The sequence below is a fragment of the Lacerta agilis genome, chromosome 7 (genome assembly GCF_009819535.1).
Source record: "Lacerta agilis isolate rLacAgi1 chromosome 7, rLacAgi1.pri, whole genome shotgun sequence".
In the NCBI taxonomy this organism is placed as follows: domain Eukaryota; kingdom Metazoa; phylum Chordata; class Lepidosauria; order Squamata; family Lacertidae; genus Lacerta; species Lacerta agilis.
Window position 1 is genome coordinate 42,909,473 of NC_046318.1, and position 25,920 is coordinate 42,935,392.

The 25,920-nt window shown below is 41.9% G+C and overlaps 1 protein-coding gene and 1 long non-coding RNA gene across 3 annotated transcripts in view; one reads left to right on the forward strand and one right to left on the reverse strand.

The window, feature by feature from the left end:
• Positions 1–11,667, forward strand: part of LAMA3 (laminin subunit alpha 3) — a 140,038-nt gene extending 128,371 nt beyond the window's left edge. Inside the window, exons 71-78 of the mRNA XM_033155046.1 lie at positions 394–557; positions 1,445–1,634; positions 2,457–2,597; positions 3,793–3,952; positions 4,212–4,342; positions 4,996–5,089; positions 9,914–10,033; positions 10,930–11,667. Of these exons, the coding sequence (XP_033010937.1) occupies positions 394–557; positions 1,445–1,634; positions 2,457–2,597; positions 3,793–3,952; positions 4,212–4,342; positions 4,996–5,089; positions 9,914–10,033; positions 10,930–11,075 (1,146 nt within the window). The 3' untranslated portion in view covers positions 11,076–11,667. The remainder of the gene's footprint in view (positions 1–393; positions 558–1,444; positions 1,635–2,456; positions 2,598–3,792; positions 3,953–4,211; positions 4,343–4,995; positions 5,090–9,913; positions 10,034–10,929) is intronic.
• LOC117049923 overlaps positions 1–25,920 on the reverse strand; it is a 28,582-nt gene that overhangs the window by 436 nt on the left and 2,226 nt on the right. Inside the window, exons 2-3 of one of the 2 annotated variants that reach the window (XR_004427031.1) lie at positions 10,370–10,531; positions 4,988–5,115 (exon numbers count right to left, since the gene is read on the reverse strand). This is a non-coding gene — a long non-coding RNA (uncharacterized LOC117049923). Of the gene's footprint in view, positions 1–4,987; positions 5,116–10,369; positions 10,532–25,920 lie in introns of those variants that run through there. The other variant, XR_004427032.1, reaches the window with a different exon arrangement.

A 25,920-nucleotide genomic window follows, 5' to 3' on the forward strand; every position in this document is an offset into this window, starting at 1 on the left:
TGGTAAAGGATAACAGGAATTGTGGTTCCCCATCCCTAATATAAAGAGTAAACATGTATAGATTGCCAGTCAGACGAGGATGGATAATTTACTCAAGTACCCCACACTGAGAGCTTAGAGGAATAGCATTTAAAAACCTTGAAAACCTCAAGTTGTGATTCAATGAGTTTTGAAACATAGTTCTAAAAATATCCTCAGATACCAGAGAGAAAAACAAGATGTCAATTTTCAGACGCGACAAATGAGTGAATACACTCAATGATCTCAAGGAAATGCATAACCTTTGATTTATTTTTTCTTTACTCTCCACCCTGCAAAATTATTAACCCCCAACCTTGTATTGGGTTATTCTAAAGAGGTGCAAGTACTCAATATTTACGTTTTCTTTTCCAGAGGAAAAAAACCATTGCCTATTTGACAGATGGAAGTGTGCAGCAAAACAACAAGGGCTGTCCATTACATGCTCAGTTAAATTTTGTCACTGGAGCTTATCATTTTGGCAATACGGCTGACACTCATTTGTTGTTTACAACATCTCAAGCATCATCAGGAGACAGGTAATGGGATTTTGTTGTTGTTGTTGTTTGTTGTTCTCAACATTTTCAAAGCATCTAGAATTCCATGGAATACTTTCAGGTTGAGACCTAGCTTCATAGCTGTTGTCTGGCAAAGTAGACAAGGGCTGGGTCAAAGGCAGCAGACAAGCAGGCTGGAGTTCAGACAATGGATCAGGCAAGCAAGGGCCAGAGAAACCATTGGAAGGCAGGCTGGTGGCTAGGTACCAGGTTGCCAGAGGGAGGAATGTAGTCAAAGACAGACCTGTGGCAAGGTAGTTCTATTGTTCCATTGGATGAATTGCTCGGACTGGGAAACACAACTTGGAGTAAGATTTATATGCAGCAAGTCATGTTACTGTTGGTTCCTTAAGTCACAAGGTGAACTGAACTGAAAATCAGCTTTTTCTGGCTCATGTCACCATATGCATGATGCTGCAGCACAATGGAGATTAAGCCAGTAATGCCCTCAGCCTGAGATCTGTCCCAGAGGAGAAGAGTAAGGCACCTGAGTTCTGTTGCCCGAGTCCTTGTCTCATGTCCCCAGACATCATACAGGTACTTTCAGACTGGGTTCTTAGGAACATATTTCATCCCATATTGTAATAATATAAATAAGGCAATGCGGCATTTGTTTGACTAATTTATGCGATAATCAGTTCTGGGCTTGGATACAGCAACCAAGGTTCAAATATCTGGTTAAACTTGAAGCTTATTGATGTCTCTGTGGTAAATTATATCCTTCATCAAAGAGTAATTGAGAGCACTGAAGAGAGAGGAACTTGGAAGCAACTCAATATTAATTTAATGAGAAATATAATAATATAACCATAGCATTTTCTGCTTCCGTATTGGTTAATCTTCTCTGATCTTAAAAAATATAATTCAAGGTCCCATTTTGCTGTGGATGTTCGTACATCATCATCTAGAGGATTGATCTTCTTCATGGGAGACAAGCTGGGGAACAGCTACACAGCTCTTTTCCTTTCAAAAGGGCGTTTTGTCCTTTTACTTGCTGCTGATGGAAGGAAGATAAAAATCAAAAGCAAAGCTAAATACAATGACGGACAGTGGCATACTGTGAGTATGAAATCTGCCTAGGCTAAAGGATTCAGTCATTTAGTGCATAGGGCAGCCATTGTGACAAATCTCTAACTCAGCTTGTGGACAAAAGCTACCACTGCCAAGGTGGGAAAGAGAAGCAGCAAAGTATAGTGATACAATTATTGTCCAAACCAGTGGCTCCCAATTGGTGGTCCATGGACCCCAGGGAGTTTGCGTAACCTACATGAGAATTGTGCCATGGACCCCGTGCCGCAGACCCACAAAAACTACCACAGAGGTATCAAATTTTTCAAAAGTAGGGGGTTCTTGACTTGGCTTTTGAAAAACAGGGGGGGGGGCGCAGTATTTAGCTAATTGGGAACCACTGGTCCAAACCACTGGTCCAAACCACTGCTGAGGGTATCTGACTGGAACCCAATCCATGATTTGCCTCTCATTCCTCTCTCCTTCTGTGGCTGGTTACTTCAGATCAATTTCTGGTGAAATTTAAAACACAGAGAATCTCTCATACTCTCCACATCAAGGAACTGCCAGATGACTACATGGCAGCAAATTAGAGTTTATTTAACACCCACTCAGGCATCACTGTCACCAGCTGAAGCTTCCAGCTCTAATCATTGTGAATATATATTTCAGAATGTGTGGACAATGCCAGGTGAAGGTCAGTTATGTGTCCCCCATAGAATGCTAAACTTCAAAATAGTTGAAAAAAGGCACAGTCCTGTTACCACTTAGCATAAAAAAGCAGTTATGTGCTACTCCAAGATGACATTTAGCACTGCTTTATTTTTTTAACTTGGGTGTATTTGTTTAAGACTGTGCTTGTTTTCTGAAAAGGTGGTGTTCAGCAGAGCTGGAAAGAGAGTACGACTTGTTGTTGATGGTCTGAAAGCTCGGGAAGTAAACACAGAACCTTCCTTCTCTGCCATGACTGAGTCACCGATCTACCTAGGAGGGGTTCCTTCATTGAAAATTCAGGTAAAATGCTGATGTTTCAGTTGATGTGATTGGCTCAAGGCAGGTAACATTTACTTTTTTCAGCTGCATAAAATCAGGGGTGCTTCCAGATGACCTGCTTATTCAGCATTCATCCTGATTTGTTTGTAGGCAGATTAGATGACAATACTTAATGGGCATTTATTCTAGTTCGTTAGCAAGGAGGTTAGTTTTGCCAAAGCCAGTAGTATTCCATGTTTTCCAGTGCATTTCCCCCACACCTTCCTTATCATATATAATCCAGTCTTTGGGGGAAGTGGGCTTGTTGCACAGGACATCCCAATCAGCCATAATGGCACAACCTGAATTTGCTGGTGTGTTTGAATGCCACCTGAAGATAGTGGCAGTCCAGTTTTCACACAAAGTACTTCCAGTCTATGAGAATTGCATTATTATTATTATTACCACCTTATATTTTTAAGAGGAAGAAAATCTCAAAGTGGTTTACAACACATTAAAACACAAAATAAAACAATCCAGAAAAAAGCATTACTGAAGAACTTCAAATAAAAAGTACTGTGTACATTCAAAGCAACATAATTAACAGGAAACTAAGATATTATCTTAAATATATAAAAATAAAACTTTACTAAAGGAAGTCAAATATAAAATGCACTTTTAAAACAGCATAATTTACAAGCGAATAAAATAGCGTAAGCATAGAACATCTCTGTCGCTGCCGATTCTGCCAGTGGTGGTTCATGGCAGGTGGTGGCTGTGGAAGCTCAGGTTCAGTGACCTAGGTCTGCACTAAGAGACAGCCAGGATGGTCTCTGGCCTCTTCAGCAGCCTCAGCTTTTGTAGCTCGGGTCAGTCAGGGCTCCACCCTACCAGGCTAGGTAGAAAAGGCCTGCAAGGTAGGGAGCTGGTCTTCTAGGTCTCATAGCCAAGATGCTCACTGGCATGTCACCTTCCAACTTGACTCCCACTGAGAAATATGGATGCACAATAGTTTCATTTCACAAGAACTAGAGGGCCACAGGTTCCTCACCAATGTTCTAGCCTGACCCTGATTCCTTTGCAAATTTAAAATACATGTAGCACTAGAGATTTTGACATTTCAAGATTGCCTAAAAACTGCATGATCTATTTAGGCATCTGTTCCTAGGCCAGGCAGCATGGAGTGATGCATTGTTCCAAGTAAATATTATAATCTATGTTGAATTTATATTTCCAGAGTATACCAAGAAAGAGTTTTGCAGGTTGCCTGAGAAACTTCAACGCGGGAGGAAAGCACATGCGTACATACCATCAGAACAGCGGCGTTCTGCCTTGCTTGGATAATGCTTTGGAGAATGGGATCTCTTTCTTCAACGAAGGGGGGCATATTGTCATCGGTAAGTAAGGTGTAGGAGTTGTTGGTTCTGAACACTAGCTATGCATTCAGTCAGAACAGGGATTCAGAAGTTGTGCCTTTTTGTCAGAACCTTTTTGGGACCAGGGACACCCATCTTACAGACTAGGGGACTACATAATACCCATCTTTAAAGAAAAGACCGGCAGCTCTTGGAACACATACACATCTCAGTAGCAAGTAACAGTGTACAGAGCTGGTATCCTCTTTAACGTGTTTTCCCAATTCTTTTTGCTTCCCAGAAAATGCTTTTTCATTGAGCTTGGACTATAGGATTGTATTTAACATTCGTTCAAGAAGCTTGAATGGCATTTTAATTCATACTGGCAGCAAACAAAGGAACTATTTAACTGTGTACATGGAAGAAGGCATGGTAGGTGTGATTCCATCTTTCTCCCGCCCCCCCAGATTTGGTGAAGACAGAGTGGGTGAGGGGAAGGGACCATCTACTTTGAACTACTAAGATTTAGTATCAGTATTTACAAAAGCCAGCTCCCAGACTTCTGTCACATTTAAGCACGACAAATAGAACTGGTGATGGACTATGCAGATGACGAGTTGTGCAAATAGAACTTGGCTGAGTTTTCATGGTTCCTATACATTTATGTGGTACAGGGCAGCAGTATGGGACACATCTGACAATGGGCAAAATCTAAGCTTCACTGCAGACACTGGTGTTGTCAAGGGCAGTGTAAGCCAACATCTTGTAATGTTAATATAAATTAACTACAGTATTAAATCAACTTCAACTTAGCAATAACCACCTAGAAAACTCTTAACATGGCTACTTCCTTTTCACCAAAGTAATGCACTGAATATAAAACTTTCTTGGTATTTCTGTGGATTGGAAGTTCCCAAAGATCAACTGCATAGCAATCTAGGGTTTACAAGTGAGACAACTGTCCCTAAAAGCATTGGTTAAATTAATCAGGCTCAGCAAATATTTCATCGTCACATTTTCTTGTGTCCATGCTTTTATTTTACTCCTTTTGTTACTGCTAATTTAAAAGATGTCTGTTTTCACAGCTCACTGCCTCTGGTAATAATGGTGCTGGAGAGTTCTCAACGTCAGTCACGCCTCGGCAGTCTCTGTGTGATGGAAAATGGCACTCCATAGCAGGTACTATGCAATCTCATTCACTAGTTCTTTAGAGGCAAGAAAATGAGAGTCAGACATTGCTGAGCTCTAAAAAAATGTAGCACTTCATGCTTTTAAAAGATGACTAACTGGATTTCTAATGCATTTTTAACTAATGTTCTTTAAATGCATATCTTAATTTGTATCTGTTTATTTGTGTGCATCTTCAGTTTAGCTTGATATGAATTCTTGACTATACACGTGTTACGAACACAATCTGTAAATCAGTTCAGAATAATCTAAGGGTAGTCCCATAGATTTCAGTGGGACTACAGCAAGATTGTTCTAAAGCAAGGTGATTTATTGCTTCGGTTAACAGATCTATTAAGTAACATTAGATGGTGGATTGGTGGAGTCATATTTGCTCTTTTTCTCTGTAGCAGCTTTCTCACGTACTTTTCTCACTGGAATAACAATGAAATAAACTATACTTTTTAATGAAAAAACTTTATTTTATTGTTCATCGATACAGTTGACAGTACATTCACATATTATAAACAAAACAAACAAACATACATACATTCTACACATCTTAAAAGAAACTCTACCATACTCTTCCTTGCATCCTTGCATCTACTTCCTTTTCCCACCACCTTTCAACACCCCACACCCCACCCTGTGCTTGACTTCCAATCGACTCAGCTGCAATTCCTTTCCATTTATCCTTTTTCTTTCTTTCAACACAGTATTATTCCAATTTCTTATTGCAATTCCCCTTTGTTATCCAACTTGTTTAATATCCAATTTTCCTAACGGAACTTGTTTATTATAATAGGAGATCTGACTTTTCAACATAATTTTGCAAATACCCTTTAAACATTTTCCAGTCTTTGTCTGTCCTTTCTCTTGTGGTCCTTCCAATTTCTTCCATTGTTTTGGACATATTGTAATATTCTAGAATTTTGGCAAGCCATTCTATTTTTGTTGGAATTACCCCACTTTTCCAATTTTTCGCTATTAGTAACCTAGCGGCTACTGTTGCATATAAATATGTTTTATTTTCTTCCTTTAAGCTTCGTGGCACTATTCCCAATAGAAAAACTATTTAGATATGAAATAATACAGTATATTATTGTATTATTTCATATCTATATTATTATTGTATTATTATACAGTATATTGTATTATAGATATGAAATAATACAGTATATTATAACTATACAGTACTGCAAATAACATTCCTGCATCCCAAACTACATATGTATTACACTGCAGCTGTAATACTGCATGTAGCTATCCTAGCCTATTTTCCTTAGATCCTCCCTCCCCCAGCTGCCCCCCTCCCAGGGTTTTCAGACCTACGATTGCAAGGTGAATAGGTTTGGGGTAATAGCTGCAAGCCCGTTCATGGATCACTGCCTTGTCGTGGCGAAGGGGCTTGAATTACTCAGGGAAGCTATGGACAGGTCAAGATGGACAGGTCATAGTGGTGAGTTTGGACCAAACGTGATCCACCTGGAGAAGGAACTGGCAAGCCGCTCCAGTATCCCTGCCAAGAAAACTCCATGGACAAAGACAACAGGCATATAAAAGATATGACGCTGGAAGATGAGCCCCTCAGGTCGGAAGGCGTCCAACATGCTACTGGGGAAGAGCGGAGGACAAGTACAAGTAGATCCAGAGCTGATGAAGCGGCTGGGCCAAAGCCGAAAGGACGCTCAGTTGCGGATATGCCTGGAAGCGAAAGGAAAGTCCAATGCTGTAAAGAAAAGTATTGCATAGGAACCTGGAATGTAAGAACCATGAACCTTGGTAAGCTGGATGTGGTAAAAAATGAGATGGCAAGAATAAACATTGACATCCTAGGCATCAGTGAACTAAAATGGACAGGAATGGGCGAATTCAGTTCGGATGACTATCATATCTACTACTGTGGGCAGGAATCCCGTAAAAAAAATGGAGTGGCCCTCATAGTCAACAAAAGAGTGGTGAAAGCTGTACTGGGATGCAATTTCAAAAATGATAGAATGATCTCGATACGAATCCAAGGCAGACCTCTTAACATCACAGTAATCCAAGTTTATGCACCAACTACCAGTGCTGAAGAAACCGAAATTGACCAATTCTATGAAGACCTACAACACCTTATAGAAATGACACCAAAGAAGGATGTTCTTCTCATTATAGGGGATTGGAATGCTAAAGTAGGGAGTCAAGAGATAAAAGGAACAACTGGCAAGTTTGGCCTTGGAGATCAAAACGAAGCAGGGCAAAGGCTAATAGAGTTCTGTCAAGAGAACAAGCTGGTCATCACAAACACTCTTTTCCAACAACACAAGAGACGACTCTACACATGGACATCACCAGATGGGCAACATCGAAATCAGATTGATTATATTCTCTGCAGCCAAAGATGGAGAAGCTCTATACACTCAGCAAAAACAAGACCTGGAGCTGACTGTGGCTCAGATCATCAGCTTCTTATAGCAAAATTCCAGCTTAAACTGAAGAAAGTAGGAAAAACCACTGGGCCAGTAAGATTCAATCTAAATCAAATTCCTTATGAATACACAGTTGAAGTGAAGAACAGGTTCAAGGATTTAGATTTGGTGGATAGAGTACCTGAAGAACTGTGGATGGAGGCTCGTAACATTATACAGGAGACAGCAACGAAAACCATCCCAATGAAAAAGAAATGCAAGAAAGCAAAGTGGCTGTCCAATGAGGCCTTACAAATAGCGGGGGAGAGAAGACAAGCAAAATGCGAAGGAGATCGTGAAAGATACAGGAAATTAAATGCAGATTTCCAAAGAATAGGAAGGAGAGACAAGAGGGCCTTTCTAAACGAGCAATGCAAAGAAATAGAGGAAAATAACAGAATGGGAAAAACCAGAGATTTATTCAAGAAAATTGGAAATATGAAAGGAACATTTCGTGCAAAGATTACCACAATTAAGGACAAAAGTGGAAAGGACCTAACAGAAGCAGAAGACATCAAGAAGAGGTGGCAAGAATACACAGAGGAATTATACCAGAAAGATATGGAGGTCTCATACACCCCAGGTAATGTGGTTGCTGACCTTGAGCCAGACATCCTGGAGAGTGAAGTCAAATGGGCCTTAGAAAGCCTTGCTAACAACAAGGCCAGTGGAAGTGATGATATTCCAGCTGAACTATTTAAAATTTTAAAAGAGGATGCTGTTAAGGTGCTACACTCAATATGCCAGCAAGTTTGGAAAACTCAGCAGTGGCCAGAGGATTGGAGAAGATCAGTCTACATCCCAATCCCAAAGAAGGGCAGTGCCAAAGAATGCTCCAACTACCGCACAATTGCACTCATTTCACACGCTAGCAAGGTCATGCTTAAAATTCTACAAGGCAGGCTTAAGCAGTATGTGGACCGAGAACTCCCAGAAGTGCAAGCTGGATTTCGAAGGGGCAGAGGAACCAGAGACCAAATTGCAAACATGCGCTGGATTATGGAGAAAGCCAGAGAATTCCAGAAAAACATCTACTTCTGCTTCATTGACTATGCAAAAGCATTTGACTGTGTCGACCACAGCAAACTATGGCAAGTTCTTAAAGAAATGGGAGTGCCGGATCACCTCATTTGTCTCCTGAGAAATCTCTATGTGGGACAAGAAGCTACAGTTAGAACTGGATATGGAACAACTGATTGGTTCAAAATTGGGAAAGGAGTACGACAAGGCTGTATATTGTCTCCCTGCTTATTTAACTTATATGCAGAATTCATCATGCGAAAGGCTGGACTGGATGAATCCCCAACCGGAATTAAGATTGCCGGAAAAAATATCAACAACCTCAGATATGCTGATGATACTACCTTGATGGCAGAAAGTGAGGAAGAATTAAAGAACCTTTTAATGAGGGTGAAAGAAGAGAGTGCAAAATATGGTCTGAAGCTCAACATCAAAAAAACTAAGCTCATGGCCACTGGTCCCATCACCTCCTGGCAAATAGAAGGGGAAGAAATGGAGGCAGTGAGAGATTTCACTTTCTTGGGTTCCATGATCACTGTAGATGGTGACAGCAGTCACGAAATTAGAAGACGCCTGCTTCTTGGGAGAAAAGCAATGACAAACCTAGACAGCATCTTAAAAAGCAAAGACATCACCTTGCCAACAAAGGTCCGTATAGTTAAAGCTATGGTTTTCCCAGTAGTAATGTATGGAAGTGAGAGCTGGACCATAAAGAAGGCTGATCGCCGTAGAATTGATGCTTTTGAATTATGGTGCTGGAGGAGACTCTTGAGAGTCCCATGGACTGCAAGAAGATCAAACCTATCCATTCTCAAAGAAATCAGCCCTGAGTACTCACTAGAAGGACAGATCCTGAAGTTGAGGCTCCAGTACTTTGGTCACCTCATGAGAAGAGAAGAATCCCTAGAAAAGACCCTGATGTTGGGAAAGATGGAGGGCACAAGGAAAAGGGGACGACAGAGGATGAGATGGTTGGACAGTGTTCTCGAAGCTACTAACATGAGTTTGGCCAAACTGCGAGAGGCAGTGAAGGATAGGTGTGCCTGGCGTGCTCTGGTCCATGGGGTCACGAAGAGTCGGACACGACTGAACGACTGAACAACAACAACAACAACAATAGCTGCAAGGGGAGAAGTAATTCAGGGAGAAAAGGGCTAGCAACCAACACCAGGCTAATATTTAAACATGGCTACCTCCAGACATATTGTATTTGTCTAGAATAGGTTTCATGGAATTGTAGGTGAGGAAAGATTTTCATTCATAGATAGATCCAAGGAGAAGGATATAAGTGAAGTATTACTGTGACTGAAAGTGATGAATGCCTTGATGAAAGGCAGAACTAACTGATTCATGTGATTGTTTATAGTAACTCGGAAACAGAACATTGTGTACCTCGAAGTAGACGCAAAGAGTAACTCTACAACTGGACCATCATCTATGCTCTCCACCAGCCATGCTCAACCACTTTATTTTGGGAGAGTTCCAGGTAGGAAGACTCTTCCTGGTTAATCTTTCAGTGCTGCTAACTTTTTTTTTTTTTTAAGAAATGTATGTAATGAATGTGACAACCTTCTATCTGGAAAAACCACATTCAGTCAAAAGAAAGTAGAATCTCTTTCTCATTTCTCATGAACAAGCCAAACTAGATGAGAAGTTAATTACATTAATGCAGTTAACGTGCACATTAATGAAATGAAAGTGCACTTTTTAAAAAATTGTAAATAGTAGCCATGGGGACAAAAGCAGCAGGACCACAGAAGGGAGAAGAAAAGGTTTAATCCTTCCCCCTAAGCCAGCTATCCCCGATGACAAGTGACCTTACCTTAAGAAAGCTGCTGTTTACATCAGAAGTGAAGTTTCCATTGGTGTCAGTTGCGACTTCCCTCCAGATGCAAACGATCCATTTCCAAGATTTTGGAGGAGACACACAAGTCATCCCAACAAAGAACTTCAAAGGTCTGGCCAGTTCCATGGGAGCTTGATGCTTGCAAGGGAAGACGGCATTGTCAGACCAAGAGGCCTGTCAGGAAGAAAATAGATAGGAACAGGACCACAGACAGCGAGTTTAGGTAGAAGGGGAGGGGGCAAGAGAAGATACTTGACTAGAGAGTTTGGTATTCATCTTTCTAAAGCTGTCCAATCAGTGGGACTGGAAAAGAGGGCCTTTGTAAAATGTTAACATTTTGTTGCAAAACGTAGATGAATCCCAAGTAATTTTTAATAGCTATTATATATTACAGTAAGAAAGAAGTTTATTTGAATAGGAATACGCATATACTGATTTCATTCCGCTTCTACTAATAAAGAAATACTGGTTTCTACAATTCTGTATCAAACTGCAGTGTGCTGTATCCAACTTACCTTTATCCTTTCTCTTTACAGTAAATTTGGCAACACCATGGCTTCCTGTTCAGGACGTGTTCCTTGGCTGTCTGAAGGGTGTTGCAATTAATGACAAACCTGTTTTAGTGAGCAAAATTTCAGATGTTCATGGTGTTGTCAGCTTGCAAGGGTGCCCTGTCAATTAAATTCCCCATGTATCTCCTCAGGATGAAATCTCCTTAATGTACTGTATGAATGCCACAATATGTTTTCATCTCTTCTAAACTGTGTGTTATTCTTGCCACTTATTTCTAACATGGTTTAAGGATGTATATATTTTTCAGAATTGTGGTCTGGGCCACCATTGTTAGATGCTTTGAAATTTTGTTTGGCTTTTACTGTGTACAATTCATTCTATATGATAAAGCCACATGAAATACAAAATGCTCTTGTACATAATACAATCGGGTGGGGCTCTGCTCTCAGCCACAGTTGTGCATAACTAGAACACTTGTATTGACATAAGAGGCCAGTCCTGAGGCACCTGACATGACAAGCACTACCCAAATTAGAACTGAAAAATATTTGGATTACAACCAGAATCTGACCTTGTTGGCAGAATTTTATAAAAATAGACAATTATGTTGGGTTGCTGAACCAACTCTTTCTTATACTGAAGTGTGCATTACGCAATTGAGAAAAATAATATAAACCTGAATATGAAGCACTTTAAAAGAATGCAATCCAAGAAGTTACAGTTTTAAGAGTTATATGGCCAAATAAATGCAATTTGCTTTTAAAAAATATTCTGTATTTTTATTGTATTTACACATGGCACCATTTTGATCAACTTTAATCAAAATAATTTGGCTGAATAAGGACATTAAGTTTCAGCCCACTATCTTTTACTTAATATGCATAAAATATCTCTATGTGGTGTAATTTCTTCCCATAATAATAGAAGTGAGAAAGATGCTGTGCCCTTTTGTGTGTGTGTGTGTGTGTGTGTGTGTGTGTGTGTATGTGTGGAGAAAATGAAGGTAGTTTGATCTTCCGTGAGCATTTCAGTCTGGAGACTGCAGGATCTGCAACCAGAGGTATTCTTTCACACATGTCTAGAAAATTCAACTGGTTCGTGATTTATCTACATCTTAGACTGCCATTTTTGCAGGGTTTCCTTCTACCTTTTTTACCTTTATACCAGCCCACTTAAAAAAATAACAATTAAGAAATACCTGAGCAATGTGGGCTGCAATGATACACTCAATTCTACCATCAGTTTCATATTTTAAAGAAGATGTTTCTTATGACAAACACATACATTTCAGAAACCAGTTTAGTAATCCTATGGTCCTGCCATGCTGGCAGCCAGCTTACACCAGTATAATGCAGGGATGAATGAATCAGTATATTTCCAGTCATACTCACGGTAGACCCATTGAAAGGAGTGGACTTAAATAATTATGAATAACTTAATTCCATTTGTTTCAGTGGATGTACTCCGACTTAGTTGGATACCACTCGTTGCTCATGGATACTTGCACTTTGCTAAGAATCCCTTCATCACTAGAATATTAATACCTCCTATCACTGTGGCACCCAATAGGATATGTATTGTTTTGATAGTAATGCTTTAAGTCTATAAATTAATGAAACCATAAAAGAAATTAACTGTCCTGTTACCTGGCCAGTAACATTTGGGAGGTTTTCTCCTTTTGCCCACTTCTTAATTTCCTCATCCTGGTCCTGTTAGCACCAAAAAAACTTCCATAGAAAAATTTGCTGCTCATTATCAGCTCTGTGGCTTGGATTAGTGTTAGCATTCATACTTTACTTTCACAAATCATTTCCTCATTTGCTCAATAGCACTGAAGTTCAACCACATGGTTCGCAAGTCATGTTTGTCAATAGCAAAAGGAGTAACAGCAATGCCACCCATACGACTTGCTTTCTAACCTTGCCTTCCCTTTCTCCTTGTTTCACTTTGCATAATATATAGGGAAGCATCCAGTTCATTAAAAAAGGTATAGTCATAATTATGTGTGCATAGTGCACCATTAAACAAGTGTCCATTTGCAGCTATGACTAGTAATTATCTATCCTATTATTTTTCCATGCCTCTTCTAGTCCATTTCCCTGCTTTCGTTTGCAAAGTCAGCTGAAGTACAGATCTCCTCGATAGCCCACAAGAAAGCACTGCCCTGTTTTGCCCTGTTGTATGGTTGCATTGAACTGATAGTCTTCTGGCCCTTCCAGATGGATGACTCTTTGGAGTATCCTCCCTGAGCCCCTGGCATGAGGCACCCTATGGATCTAAGCAAGCAGTTACATGGATTAAGCAAGCAGTTACACAAGATGACAAGCCCAGGGGCGTCTTAGCCATAGAGGCTAGAGGCACGGGGAACCACGACGCCACGTTCTGGAGGGCGCCAGGGAAGAGGCGGAGGCTGGACGTGGCGCCTCCTGGCATCAGCTTGCCGCCCTCGCCCGCCTCTGCCATGCCATGGCCGGAGGAGTTGCCCTCCAGCTGTTCCCCGCCTGGGGGGAAACGTGGGGGTGGGGGGCGTCGGAGGGATCGTTGCACCACGGCGCCAGATAAGCTTAAGACAGCCCTGGACAAGCCCCTAATACACCTACCATGAATACCATCATCAGAGCTGCTGTACTAATCCAGGAAAGACAGCTTTTCATGAGAGTTAAGTGGCACCAGTCAGAAACTGTAATAGTGGCTTTGTTAGAGCATAGTGTCAACACTCTTTTTGCTATGTTGGAACACAACAGTATTAAAGGAAGCATATCCTGTTTACATTTACAAGCACCACTCCCTACTTATTCACCTTTTGCTTAAGATCTAATTATTCATTTGCCCGAGCATAGCATGTTGACATACTGCCTCTCTGCACTCATAATACAATAATTCATCAACATGACAAAAGCATGGTGCAGGTGGGGAAAAAAGCATGCAGGCTGCAGAGGTTGGACAAGGTATGCTCATCACTTGTACACCCCTGTTTTAGCAGATCAGTATTACCTCCTGAAAGGAACCTCTGCTAGATTCTTTAGCAATCTTTTTTTTTTTTTTAAATATTAAAATAGCTTTATTTAATTTCAGACTTCTAAAATACAACCATATCAAATCAACCAATAGAAACAAACAAACAAACAAACAAACAAACAAACAAACTCCCTAAAACACATATAATCTATACATTATAATCCACAAAAAATAATATTTGAAAAAACAAAACACAGAAAAAAGCAACAATTAAAAATAACAATTAAAAATTGACTTCCAATTGTCTGTGTATCGCTTCCCTTAATAATGAAACAAAACTTGCTATACCTTATACAATGCTTGAAAAATATATAACTAAATAAATAGCTCACATTTTCATATAAATCTCCCCACATATATCTCAATCTAAGCAAATCACCAAATCCGTTCTTATACCTTCTTTTTTCAGATAGTCTTCCACATATTTCCACTCAGCCTTAGATCTTTGTTTGGGTATATTTCGAATTGCTGCCGTCATCTTAGCCAAATTCATGAATTCCACTAATTTAATCAACCATTCTTGAATTGTCGGAATTTTCTCCCCTTTCCAATTTTGGGCTATAAGTAACCTGGCTGCTGCGCACGCATACAAAAGAATATTTTTCCTATCCTCTGGGATATTTTCAGGAGTTATACTTAATAAGAAGACCTCTGGTTTTTTCCCAAACGTACACTTAAGCATCTTCTTTAATCTTTCGTATATTTCACTCCAAATACCAAAAATCTTTGAACATTTCCACCAGCAATGAAAATAACTGCCTATTTTTTCATGGCACTTCCAACAATCCTTCGATTGCGTCTTAGAAATTTTTGCTATTTTCTCTGGGGTTAAGTGCCATCTATAAACTAATTTCATCATATTCTCCTTAATTCCAGTACAGGCTGTAAATCTCATATTAACTTTCCATAATTTATCCCATTGCACTCTGTAGATTGGTCTTCCTAAATCTTGGGCCCATTTTGTCATCACACATTTCACTTCCTCATCTTTTAATTCCCATTCTAATAGATATTTATAAATTTTCCCTAATGATTTATTGGATCTTTTTTAAGGGATGCAGCAGTGAACTGGAAACTTGCCTTATGCCCCTTGCTAATCCCTTTCTCTACAAGAAATAATTAAAGAGGAAAACTCTTATTTAGAGGTTTTATGTATGACTGGGCACCTTGGTGTGTCAATATTTTTAAAACAGTAGTACAGGAGAAAGTTATTTACTATATTTATATCTTGGCTTTCTTCTGTCATGGAACCTGAGGTGGCATATGCTTTTTTAAAAGAAACTTTTTGTCTTCTGCCTCTTCTTAAATATAGTGCTACATCATTGGCCTGAATAGCTGCTCTATGTTTCCCCTAATTCCAGCTCACATATTCCTGCCTAGTTCAGCTCCCTATATATTTTGCTGGCTGAGGCAAAGGACAAGATGGTACCACTCCACATACAGTTATCAAATGGACTGAGATAAACCTTGGCTGGGGCTGATGGGAGCAGGGTGGCCACAGGTTCCCCATCTTTAATTTAACATTTGAAAAGGATGGCAGGCAGATCCCCTGTCACAGATCTGCCTGCCACCCTTTTCAAAGGGGAGGCTGCAAAATAAATGCAGCCTCCCCTTTGAAATAAATGCAGAATGAAACAAGGTGTTGGAATTGGACAGCTATCAGGATGAGGCTGCTTTACTATTTTCCTTCCTGCAATTAGTCTCCAGTAATTCTCCCCTTCCCCCTTGCGGCTGCGTTTTCCCCCCTGAAAAGGAAAATATAAGGTGTCTCCATATCCTTCCCCCTGTGGATAGGAAAGTGACTTGGGGATTATTTTAAGCCGACAAGATATCAAGAGGGGAAAGGATCTAGCACACATAAACACAAATAGTCAGTTCTTTTCCAGTTTCTGCTTCGTGAATTGGCTTTTCCTTAGAAAAACAAAGAAGCCAGCACTGTGACCTCCAGTGTCTTGAGAATGAAGCGAAGGCATGAAGGCCTCTGACTAAAGCTTATCTAAGCATTAAGAGCCCTAACCCAGCTGTTGCCCATGGATAATGCTGTCACTTGAACGTACATGAAAATTACTGTGCTTGAATGCGCACATTTAATACACTTAATTGAGGAAGAGTCCTTCATGTTCAGGCATACAAAGGGAAACAAAGACTTTTATCAGACCCACTCCTAAAACACATATTGCAGTCATTTATTTTCCCAAGCACATGTAGCAAAACCTTTCAGATTACAAAACTGTATTTCTCAGGGGTGCTATATCAGATGTTAGAAACAAACACTCTCCCCAGTACAGTATGTACAATCTCTTTCCAGAGTCAATATTGTGTGAGCCCTCATTTATTACTAGGGCCAAACTGGACATGACATAATTTGTAATCAGAATTTTGGGTAGGGTGTGTGTGTGTGTGTGTGAGTTCAAAGCTGCCATGATAGTTTGACTGAGTGTTTAACCCTATGGCTTTGTATCTGGGTATCTGAATGCCCTTCTGCTTTCACAATAACCTGCAACTACATTACAGCCATCCTTTGAGGCCTTTTTCTGGCTCTCCTGCCTCTGGGGAGAGAGACTTCTTGATTGTGGCATCCACCCTATGGAATGCTCCCCCCAGGGAAGCTCACCCAGTACCTACTTTGATTACTTTCTAGCTCTAGGTGAAGACCTTTTCATTGACTTGGATTTTAAATCCCTATTTTACTGTTTGATTGTTATACACTTCGTTTTGAATTACCAATTGATTTTACTGTTTTATTCATTTTTCAGTCTCAGCAGAAGCCCCCTTGAGAATGGAAACACTAAGGTAGATGAGGAAACTATTCCTCCTCCTCCTCCAATGATGTTTGATTCCAACTCCCATCAGCCCTAGTCAACTGGGCAATGGTCAAGGATGATGGGAGCTGTAGTCCAACATCTGGAGGGCAATAAGTTTCCAAACTGAACAGTAAAATGTATGTTACAAGTGATTTAGAGTTAGTCACTCACTGTGATTGGTTGTGCACGGACTTAAGTACAGCGCTTTGTGCATAATGTCAGTGAGTCAGAGGCACTGTCTGCCACAAGAAACACAAGGTGATAGCTGGGGGACAAAATCAGGAAGTGGAACTGGCCAGCTCAACAACTTAGCTGAGCACAGCTCGTTCCTATATATGCCTGCTCAGAAGTAAGTTCCGTGGAGTTCAAGTGAAGGATTATTGCCATAAAGGATCAAATGTAATTCAGCCTCTGGAAAGGTTAACAGCTCTAGCATTATTACTATGTTCACCTGAGAAACTAGCTATTCTGGAAAGGACAGCAAAATAAGAGCTAGTTAATTATAGACTAAAACCCTTGCTTAAACCTCCCTTTACTGAAATGACCTTGAGGGTAAAGATGTTAGGTATTTGTACATCAAACCAAAACAGGTACTGAAGGTGGAATAGACTTCCCTGTATTGCACTTCACGAGGTTACTCAAGTACATTTTGTTATGTTCTCAAGGTTATTCAGCAATCAGTTTCTGTGCTGCAGCTATGAGTGGCTTACCTTGTAGAAATTTTATATTGATAATAAGTGTTGAGGATAACAGTAATGAATATTTTGATTTATTTCACACACACACACACACACACACACACACACACACCAATGCTGACATGTTATTGAAAATTGATTCCCTGCCACCCAATTTGTGTACCTACCTACCTACCTACCTTAATGTACCTACCTATTTATTTTAAAGACTGTCTAACATTAAGAGTCATGATGGATCAGACCAAAGGCCTATTTGGTCCATCATCCTCTTACCACAGAGGACTTGAGGCCAATAGCTGTCTCCCACTATTGTTCCTCAGCAACTGGTGTTCAGAAGCATACTGCTTTTGATTCTCAATGCAGTTTTTAGACATCATAACTGGTCTGAGAGAACACAATGTTCTCTCTCTCTCTCTCTCTCTCTCTGTGTGTGTGCCTAAGCAAGGCTGTCATATGATAATAATTTTACCAGCATGGACTAAACTTGAATGGATTGATTTAGGGGCTGAAAGGCCCTTCTATGCCTTGATTTCATTATTTCATCACTGAGCCTTTCAGTCTCCCTCTTGCGTTACAACAATGATTCCAAACTTCTGTTTAGAAGCAATAACTGCAATATAAGATAACCACACTGTATGCTGACCTCGGGATTCAATAGCAGAAGACAGGGCCAGAAACTGTGCCATAAAGCAATCATTCATACATCTCAAAAATATCTTAATTCTCCTCTCTCTCGTTCTGTGTTTGTTTCCAATAATGCCAATGCAACTCAAGTACAGAGAGCAGAAGAAGCTTGCAAAGGAAGCTAAGGCAATGGTGCAACAAATACAACTGCTCTAATCCAATAAATCTGCCTAGACACAGGGCCCCATGGAAGTGCATGGGAGGAAGGCTGCACCATAACACTCAAGACTGGGAAATGAGTCAAATGTGCACTGTAGACATGATACATTCCTTTACATTGAAGAGGATGGGGAAGTTTGTGCCCATGTTGACCTTCATTCGCACAATGTCAATATTTCCTATCATGAGGAGTTAGGCAGCCTTCCCCTACAAAATAAAGACCCCACCCTCTTTTTGAAGGATGCAGTTTAATCTGCAAGAGGTGCAGCCAATCACAGCCCCCCATTTAACAGCACTAGACAAATATTGCCCATTAATTAATAAATTACATTTATATTTTGCTTTTTAGCCACAATAGGCTTTTTAAGTGGTTGACTGTGTTAGTAGGTAAACCCAGATGTATGACAATGTGATGGAAAAAGCAGCAGAAAAAGCTCAGAAAGCTTCAAATCACTATTTTGGGGTTAAAGTAAAGGTAAAGGGACCTCTGACCATTAGGTCCAATCGCAGACAACTCTGGGGTTGCGGCCCTCATCTTGCTTTACTGGCCAAGGGAGCCGGCGTACAGCTTCGGGGTCATGTGGCCACTGGCCAGCATGACTAAGCTGCTTCTGGCGAACCAGAGCAGCGCACGGAAATGCCGTTTACCTTCCCGCCGGAGCAGTACCTATTTATCTACTTGCACTTTGACGTGCTTTCGAACTGTTAGGTTGGCAGGAGCAGGGGCTGAACAACAGGAGCTCACTCCATCGCAGGGATTTGAACCGCCGAGCTTCTGATTGGCAAGCCCTAGGCTCTGTGGTTTAACCCACAGCGCCACCCACGTTTCCCTTAAAAAGCTCAACAATTCTGGGGTCTTCTTAAAAAAAAGCTGCACAACCCTAACAATACCAATCCAGTTTTATTCTGTTCACATCAACTTTTTTTATAACTGAAGTCCTGCGAATCAGTGCCGTGTGTGTAACCTACAGCCTTTATCACTATGCAACAGACTTTGCCTGCAAGCAGCCCCACAGCATCGCTGATCTCTTGATGTTCCATAGTAAAGAGATTAAATGCACTTTATTAACGCAGGAAAAGGACTATAAAACTATTAACAACAGACTGTAATACTAACAGCAGTAAAATTGCCTCATCCCTGCTGTTTGAAGTACGTCATGTTTGCTTTAATGTAATGGAAATACAGTTTTCAACACCACAAATCTTGGCACAACTTGATTGTAAGTGGGCCAAACAGTGTTAACTAAAGAGCATGGTCCTCATGCTTTGCAGGGAACTCCACAGATAACACACAGGACTTAGGTACTTATTTGCTATCTCCATGATTTTTGCTTGGCTAAATTGCAACAACATGAAGAATAGTGGTTATGAAGGCAGAGGCGTAGGAAGGTCAGGTGGTACCTGGTGCGAAACATTTCTTGTCACCCTCCCCATTGATTCTACCCCCCCCCCACCGCAAAAATTGGTTTTACGTTATTTCATATTTTTTTACAAAGGAATAATAACAAGTAATAATAATAAAAAACTTTTATTTATATCCCACCCTCCCCTTCCAATGTCGGGCTCAGGGTTGCTAACATCAGATACATAACATTGGTATAAAATCAAACAATAATTAAATTACCTCCTAAAAACATCTCAAAATCAAATTAAAGTCTAATTAGATGGCTTTCCACAGGGTTAGGGTTGGGAACAGTAAGTGCTCCACTGAACTGAATTTTCAGACTTCACGACATAGGAAAAGAGCCAAGTGAACAGCTATTTTGGTGGATGAGGGTCAAGATATTAACCAATATGCATGAAATTTCATATATAGGTATATAATCCCTAGTATAGTAAGATAAGACCTTTGGAGCAGGCTTTTTTTTTAAAAAAGTTTTTTATGAACTGCCCTAGTAGGGCAGTAATTGTTCCCTGATAATTTGTCACCCCCTCCATTATGGAACCTGGGTCAGACCACCTCCTACACCCCCCTTGCTACGGCCCTGTATGAAGGCAAATCTAAATGTAAGAAATAAATTACTCTGGGCTGCCTGTTTTCAGATTACATTTCATCTGTTTGTTTATTCCATTACGTTTATATATATCACATTTCCTCTAAGGAACTCAAGGTACTTTTCATGATTCTAGCTCTCCCCACATTTATCTTCACAACATCCCTGTGAGGTAGGTTAGGCTGACAAGGACTAGCCCCAGGTCAACCTGTGAGCTTCATGGGTGACCGGATATGGCTCACATGGCATATACACCAAACGTTTGCAGAGTGGGGTGTGTGCAGGATCATGTCCCAACAAAACCCAAATGTGTTTGGTCTGTTCTCTGAACATACTGTGCAAGTCTTTCAATGCAACCAGGGGCCTGATCCATCTGTCTCAACTCTACATGTCATGTTCAGGCTCTGAGTGCAGTTGCTTAGGTAGCCAAACCAGCACCACCCACTCACAAAAGGGAGCTATCCATAGGCCTGTGAGTTCAAGATTTGCAGAAAGGCAAAATATATTCAGGTGAACAGGATAGTAGGGAACCCTGCAGAACAGCCCAGTGATGACTGGGTGTGCTCAGTGACCACTGAATGCTGATGAACTGTTAGAGATAAGAACTAGAAAAACAGAGAGAAAGGGGTATCTGTGTGGCTGGAATTCTGAAAGGAAACACACCCCACTGCAAAATTTTGTTGCAGGTTTCACTTGCAACAAGTCTGCAGGCTATCCGAAATTTTAAATGGCTAAAGTCTCACTGAACTCAGTGGCACTTAATTCTGAGAAAAAATGCATAGGAATGGGCCAAACATCACATACATGGATTTGTTATCACTCTGAATTCGATACAGCTGGGAGATTGTTATTTGATTTCAATAGAAACTGCCAGCTCTACTGTTAGGCAAGGGAGTATATCACTTTAGATGGCAGATTTTAGAAGGATTGCGGTTGTCTCTCTCCAATTTGGGCTGAATGATAGGAAGATTGCTTGAGTGTTTTAATATGAACCTACATAGAGAAGAAACACCTCTTCTTTAGATTTAACTTCTATCCTGGCCAACTAAAAGAATTGTAAACTCATGCATTTAAAAAAAAAATGAGACCATCATCTGTGCTGTCAGACGACAATCACTTAAAGTAAGGACTCATATGCCCAAAAGCTATAACTTTTTTGATACAAGGACTTTTAAATTTCAGTAATAAGTAAAGCCCTACAATCTATTTCAGGCAGGCTTGGAATATTTTTAGCAGCATCGATTCTAGTAAATAAATGGGTTCTTTTAAATGGCTTCTGCGGAAAGCAAGGCTTTGCAAGGTGCTCAGCCATTTTTTAGCAAGATTCGCAAGATTTTTGTTGCTGAATTCTAATACCACAATCCTTACTGTCTGAAATCCTTTTCTTGCTTGACTGTAAAGCAGTCACTAGTAGGCGAAACAACTTGGGAGTACAGTGCTTAGGATCGGTTTTTAAATGTTAATGCTATGTCTCTTGCAGCAGGATGAGGAGTCCAGGTGTTGAATACACCGATGCATTGACAAGCAACAGCACACAGTAGGCCTATACATGCACCAGAAAATCCAGAAAGCTCTAGCCATATACCTGTGTGTACTTAATTCCTAGCTGCTCCTTAAACTCAGAACTGCCCCTGTTTAGGGAGGCTTTTAATGTTCAATAGATTATTGCATTTTAATGTTCTGTTGGAAGCCATCCAGAGTGGCTGGGGAAACCCAGCTAGATGGGTGGGGTATAAATAAATAAATAAATAAATAAATAAATAAATAAATAAAAATAATAATCATTTTGTTAAGAACGATATTAGTGGGAACTAGGATATTAAGCCTTTGTAGCTCAGTCAGTAGAACATAAGACTCTTAATCTTAGGGTCGTGCATTCAAGCCCCATGCTGGGCAAACTATTCCTGCATTGTGGGAGTTGGACTAGATGGCTCTTGTGGTTTCTTCCAACTCTACAAATCTATGATTCTATGCACATCTTCTTCCTTTAGTCACTACTTGCATTTAAGAGGACAAATAATATAATAATAAATTTTTATTTACAAAAAGGGCTCAGGGCGGCTAACACCAAATATAAATTACAATAAAACATAATAGAAAAAAACAAAAAATTAAAAAACAATTAAAATACGGCTTAAAACGCAGCCTCATTTTAGTAGTAGCCCATAAATCAAGACCATAAATGGAGGAAACATCAGATATTCACCCAAGCCAGCTATCCATGCTGGTCCTACATGGGCTAGCAAAAAAGTCAATGGAAAATTTATATACCAAATCCCATATAAGGGGTCAGAGTGAGTCCAAGCCGAAGGCCAGGCGGAACAGCTCCATCTTGCAGGCCCTGCGGAAAGATGTCAAATCCCACAGGGCCCTGGTCTCTTGTGACAGAGTGTTCCACCAAGTCCGGGCCAGTGCTGAAAAGGCCCTGGCCCTAGTTGAGACCAATCTAACCTCCTTGAGGCTCGGGACCTCCAAAGTGTTGGTATTTATGGACCTTAAGGTCCTCCTCAGGGCATAAACAAACAGCAACAGCAAGGAAGAAGGCCAGGAGATTCTGGGGTTTGGCAATGGGTCCCCTGCAAGTTGTGGACCTAAGCAGGTGCCTGACACCGCTAACCTCCAACCTGAGTGTCAAGGTCAGTTTTGACATTGAGCAGGTGGCCTCCCCTCCCCCTGCTGCCCACAATCTTCAGTCCTACATAATTGGAAATTTATACTTGGTATTTCATTTTATTTTTAATCCAGTGGTTTCTGCATGATTATCCTTGTGTGTGGCTTCTTGCAGCTTAAATGACAGCTGTGTCAATAAACATTCAAGATTTTAAAATTGTGTGCTTGTTCATCAGCAATAGCCTTTACTTGTCTATTGACGCAAGCCCCTTAAGTTCAATGAAACTTACTCCCAGGTAAGCATGTACAGTGCAGGATTTCAGTCTGGATTCAATCCATTGCAATTGCTGGCTGGTTGCTGCTGCCCAGGAGGACCCCCCTGCCTGAGTGCCTGAGGGCCCCGTTCCTGCCACTCACCATCTGGCCCAGGGCGGGGCCTGGTAAGGCCTCAGAAGGACTGCTGCTGCCTCTGCTTTGCTGCTGGTTGCTGCTGCCCAGGAGGACTCCCCTGCCTGAGTGCCTGAGGGCCCCGTTCCTGCCACTCACCACCTGGCCCAGGGCGGGGCCTGGTAAGGCCATAAAAGGACTGCTGCTGCCTCTGCTTTGCTGCTGGTTGCTGCTGCCCAGGAGGACTCCCCTGCCTGAGTGCCTGAGGGCCCCGTTCCTGCCACTCACCACCTGGCCCAGGGCGGGGCCTGGTAAGGCCATAAAAGGACTGCTGCTGCCTCTGCTTTGCTGCTGGTTGCTGCTGCCCAGGAGGACCCCCCTGCCTGAGTGCCTGAGTGCTGCTGCTGTCCAGCTCTTTTTTAAATGTTTTTTTTTCTTTTTTCTTTTTTTTCCTAAATGTTTTAAAATGTTTCTATTATTATTATTATTTCTTTTCATCTTTTTAAGTTTTCTTGTTGTGGGGGTGGGATAGATGTTTAGTGGGGTTTTGAGTTTTGTATAATTTTGGTTACTTGTAATTTTTATAGTTTTTGGTTTGTATTGTTGTGTTTTGTTTTCTGTTTTTATATAGGTTTAATTTTGTTCTTAAGGGGTGGGGTCAGGGCTGCCTGGGAGGGGGTCCCGGCCAACAAAATGGCTGGGGCAGGTTCCACAGGGTGGGATGCACTGGGACAACCGATCTCAGTGATCACGGGCAGGAGGAGGAGTTACGCTAAGACCAGACCATGTCATTGCCGAGGAGGCAGGTTTAGTCGTTGTCTGAGGACTATTCCTGCCTCCGGGTCTGGTCCTGACCGGACGGATACTGGATTCAGCAAGGGATACCCACATGACCTGAAGATGCTGCTGTGCAATGCCAGGTCAATGTTGAATAAAACCACTGCCATCCACGACTTGATTGTGGATGGTGGACTTGACCTGGCATGTGTAACAGAGACTTGGTTGGATGAAGCGGATGGGCCTGTCCTTGCCGCTGCTTGTCCACCAGGTTTCTCTTACGCACAGCAACCCAGGCCATCTGGGCGGGGACGGGGGGTTGCAGTGATTTTTAGGAAGTCATTAGTTTGCACCAGGCGTCCTATTGGGAAGACCCAGTTCTCTGAGTGCATGTTCTGGAAGTTGGGCAATAGGGGCAGTACAGGATTCCTTTTGGTGTACCGACCTCCCCGCTGCACCAAGGATTCCCTGCCCGAGCTGCTTCAGGTCGTGGCGGATGTTCTCCTGGAGTCACCTAGTTTGGTCGTCCTAGGGGATTTTAACATCCATGCCGACACGACCTTACAAGGGGCCGCTCGGGACTTCGTGGAAAGCATGGCCTCCATGGGGCTGTCCCTGAATAAGTCTGGTCCAACTCATAGCCAAGGACATGCCTTAGACCTGGTATTCACCTCTATGGATGTTGGTGATCTGACATTAAAAAAAAGTGAAACTAAAGAAGTGCCATGGTCAGATCACTTCCTGGTACAACTGGACTTCTCCGCAACCCTTCCCCTCTGCAGGGAGGTGGGACCAATTCGGATGGTCCGCCCCCGCCACTTAATGGATCCAAATGGTTTCCAGAGAGTGGTAGGGGATACTTTATCCCATGTTGATGGCCTTTCAGCCGATTCCCTGGTGGCCCGCTGGAATGTGGAGCTAACCAGGGCTATTGACTGTTTGGCTCCGAAGCGCCCTCTCCGGTTGCATGGAGCCCGGACAGCCCCGTGGTTTTCCCCGGAGCTGAGGGCGATGAAACAATCGTTGAGACGGCTAGAGCGCCGGTGGCAGAAAACCCATTCTGAATCCGACCGAACACAGGTTAGAGCTCAACGTCGAGCCTACCAAGTGGCGATAGCGACGGCGAAGAAGACTTTCTTCACCGCCTCTATTGCATCTGCGGAAAATAGCAGCAGGAGACTCTTTCAGGTGGTTCGGAATCTATCGGAGCCACCTTCGTCATCGGGGCCTGGTAGGGACCCCAAGATCTCCTGCAATGCGTTTGCAAAGTTTTTTGCAGATAAAATCGCTCAGATTCGGAAAGAGATAGACTCCACCGTGGGAGCAGGGCCAGGGCGGGAGAGTGCCAGAGTCCTGTCTAGTCCAGTTGCATGGGATCAATTTCAGTCTGTTACCTCCGAGGATGTGGACAGGCTGCTTGGACGAGTGAAACCAACCACCTGTCTCCTTGATCCTTGCCCATCCTGGCTTATAAAAGCTAGCCGGGAGGGGCTGGGCGATGGGCTGCGCGGGGTGGTGAATGCTTCCCTCTGTGAGGGAGCCTTCCCAGCCCCGCTGAAAGAGGCGGTCATTAAACCGCTTCTTAAAAAAACATCTTTAGACCCGGCCAATATGGCCAACTATCGCCCAGTCTCAAATCTACCATTCTTGGGCAAGGTGATTGAGAGGGTGGTTGCTGAACAACTCCAGGCACGCCTGGAAGAAGCGGACCATTTGGATCCCTTCCAATCGGGATTCAGGCCTCACCATGGGACTGAAACCGCCTTGGTCGCGCTGGTCGATGATCTCCGGCGGGCTAGGGACAAAGGTGAGAGCTGTTTCCTAGTTCTGCTGGATCTCTCAGCGGCCTTTGACACCATCGACCATAACATCCTTCTAGACCG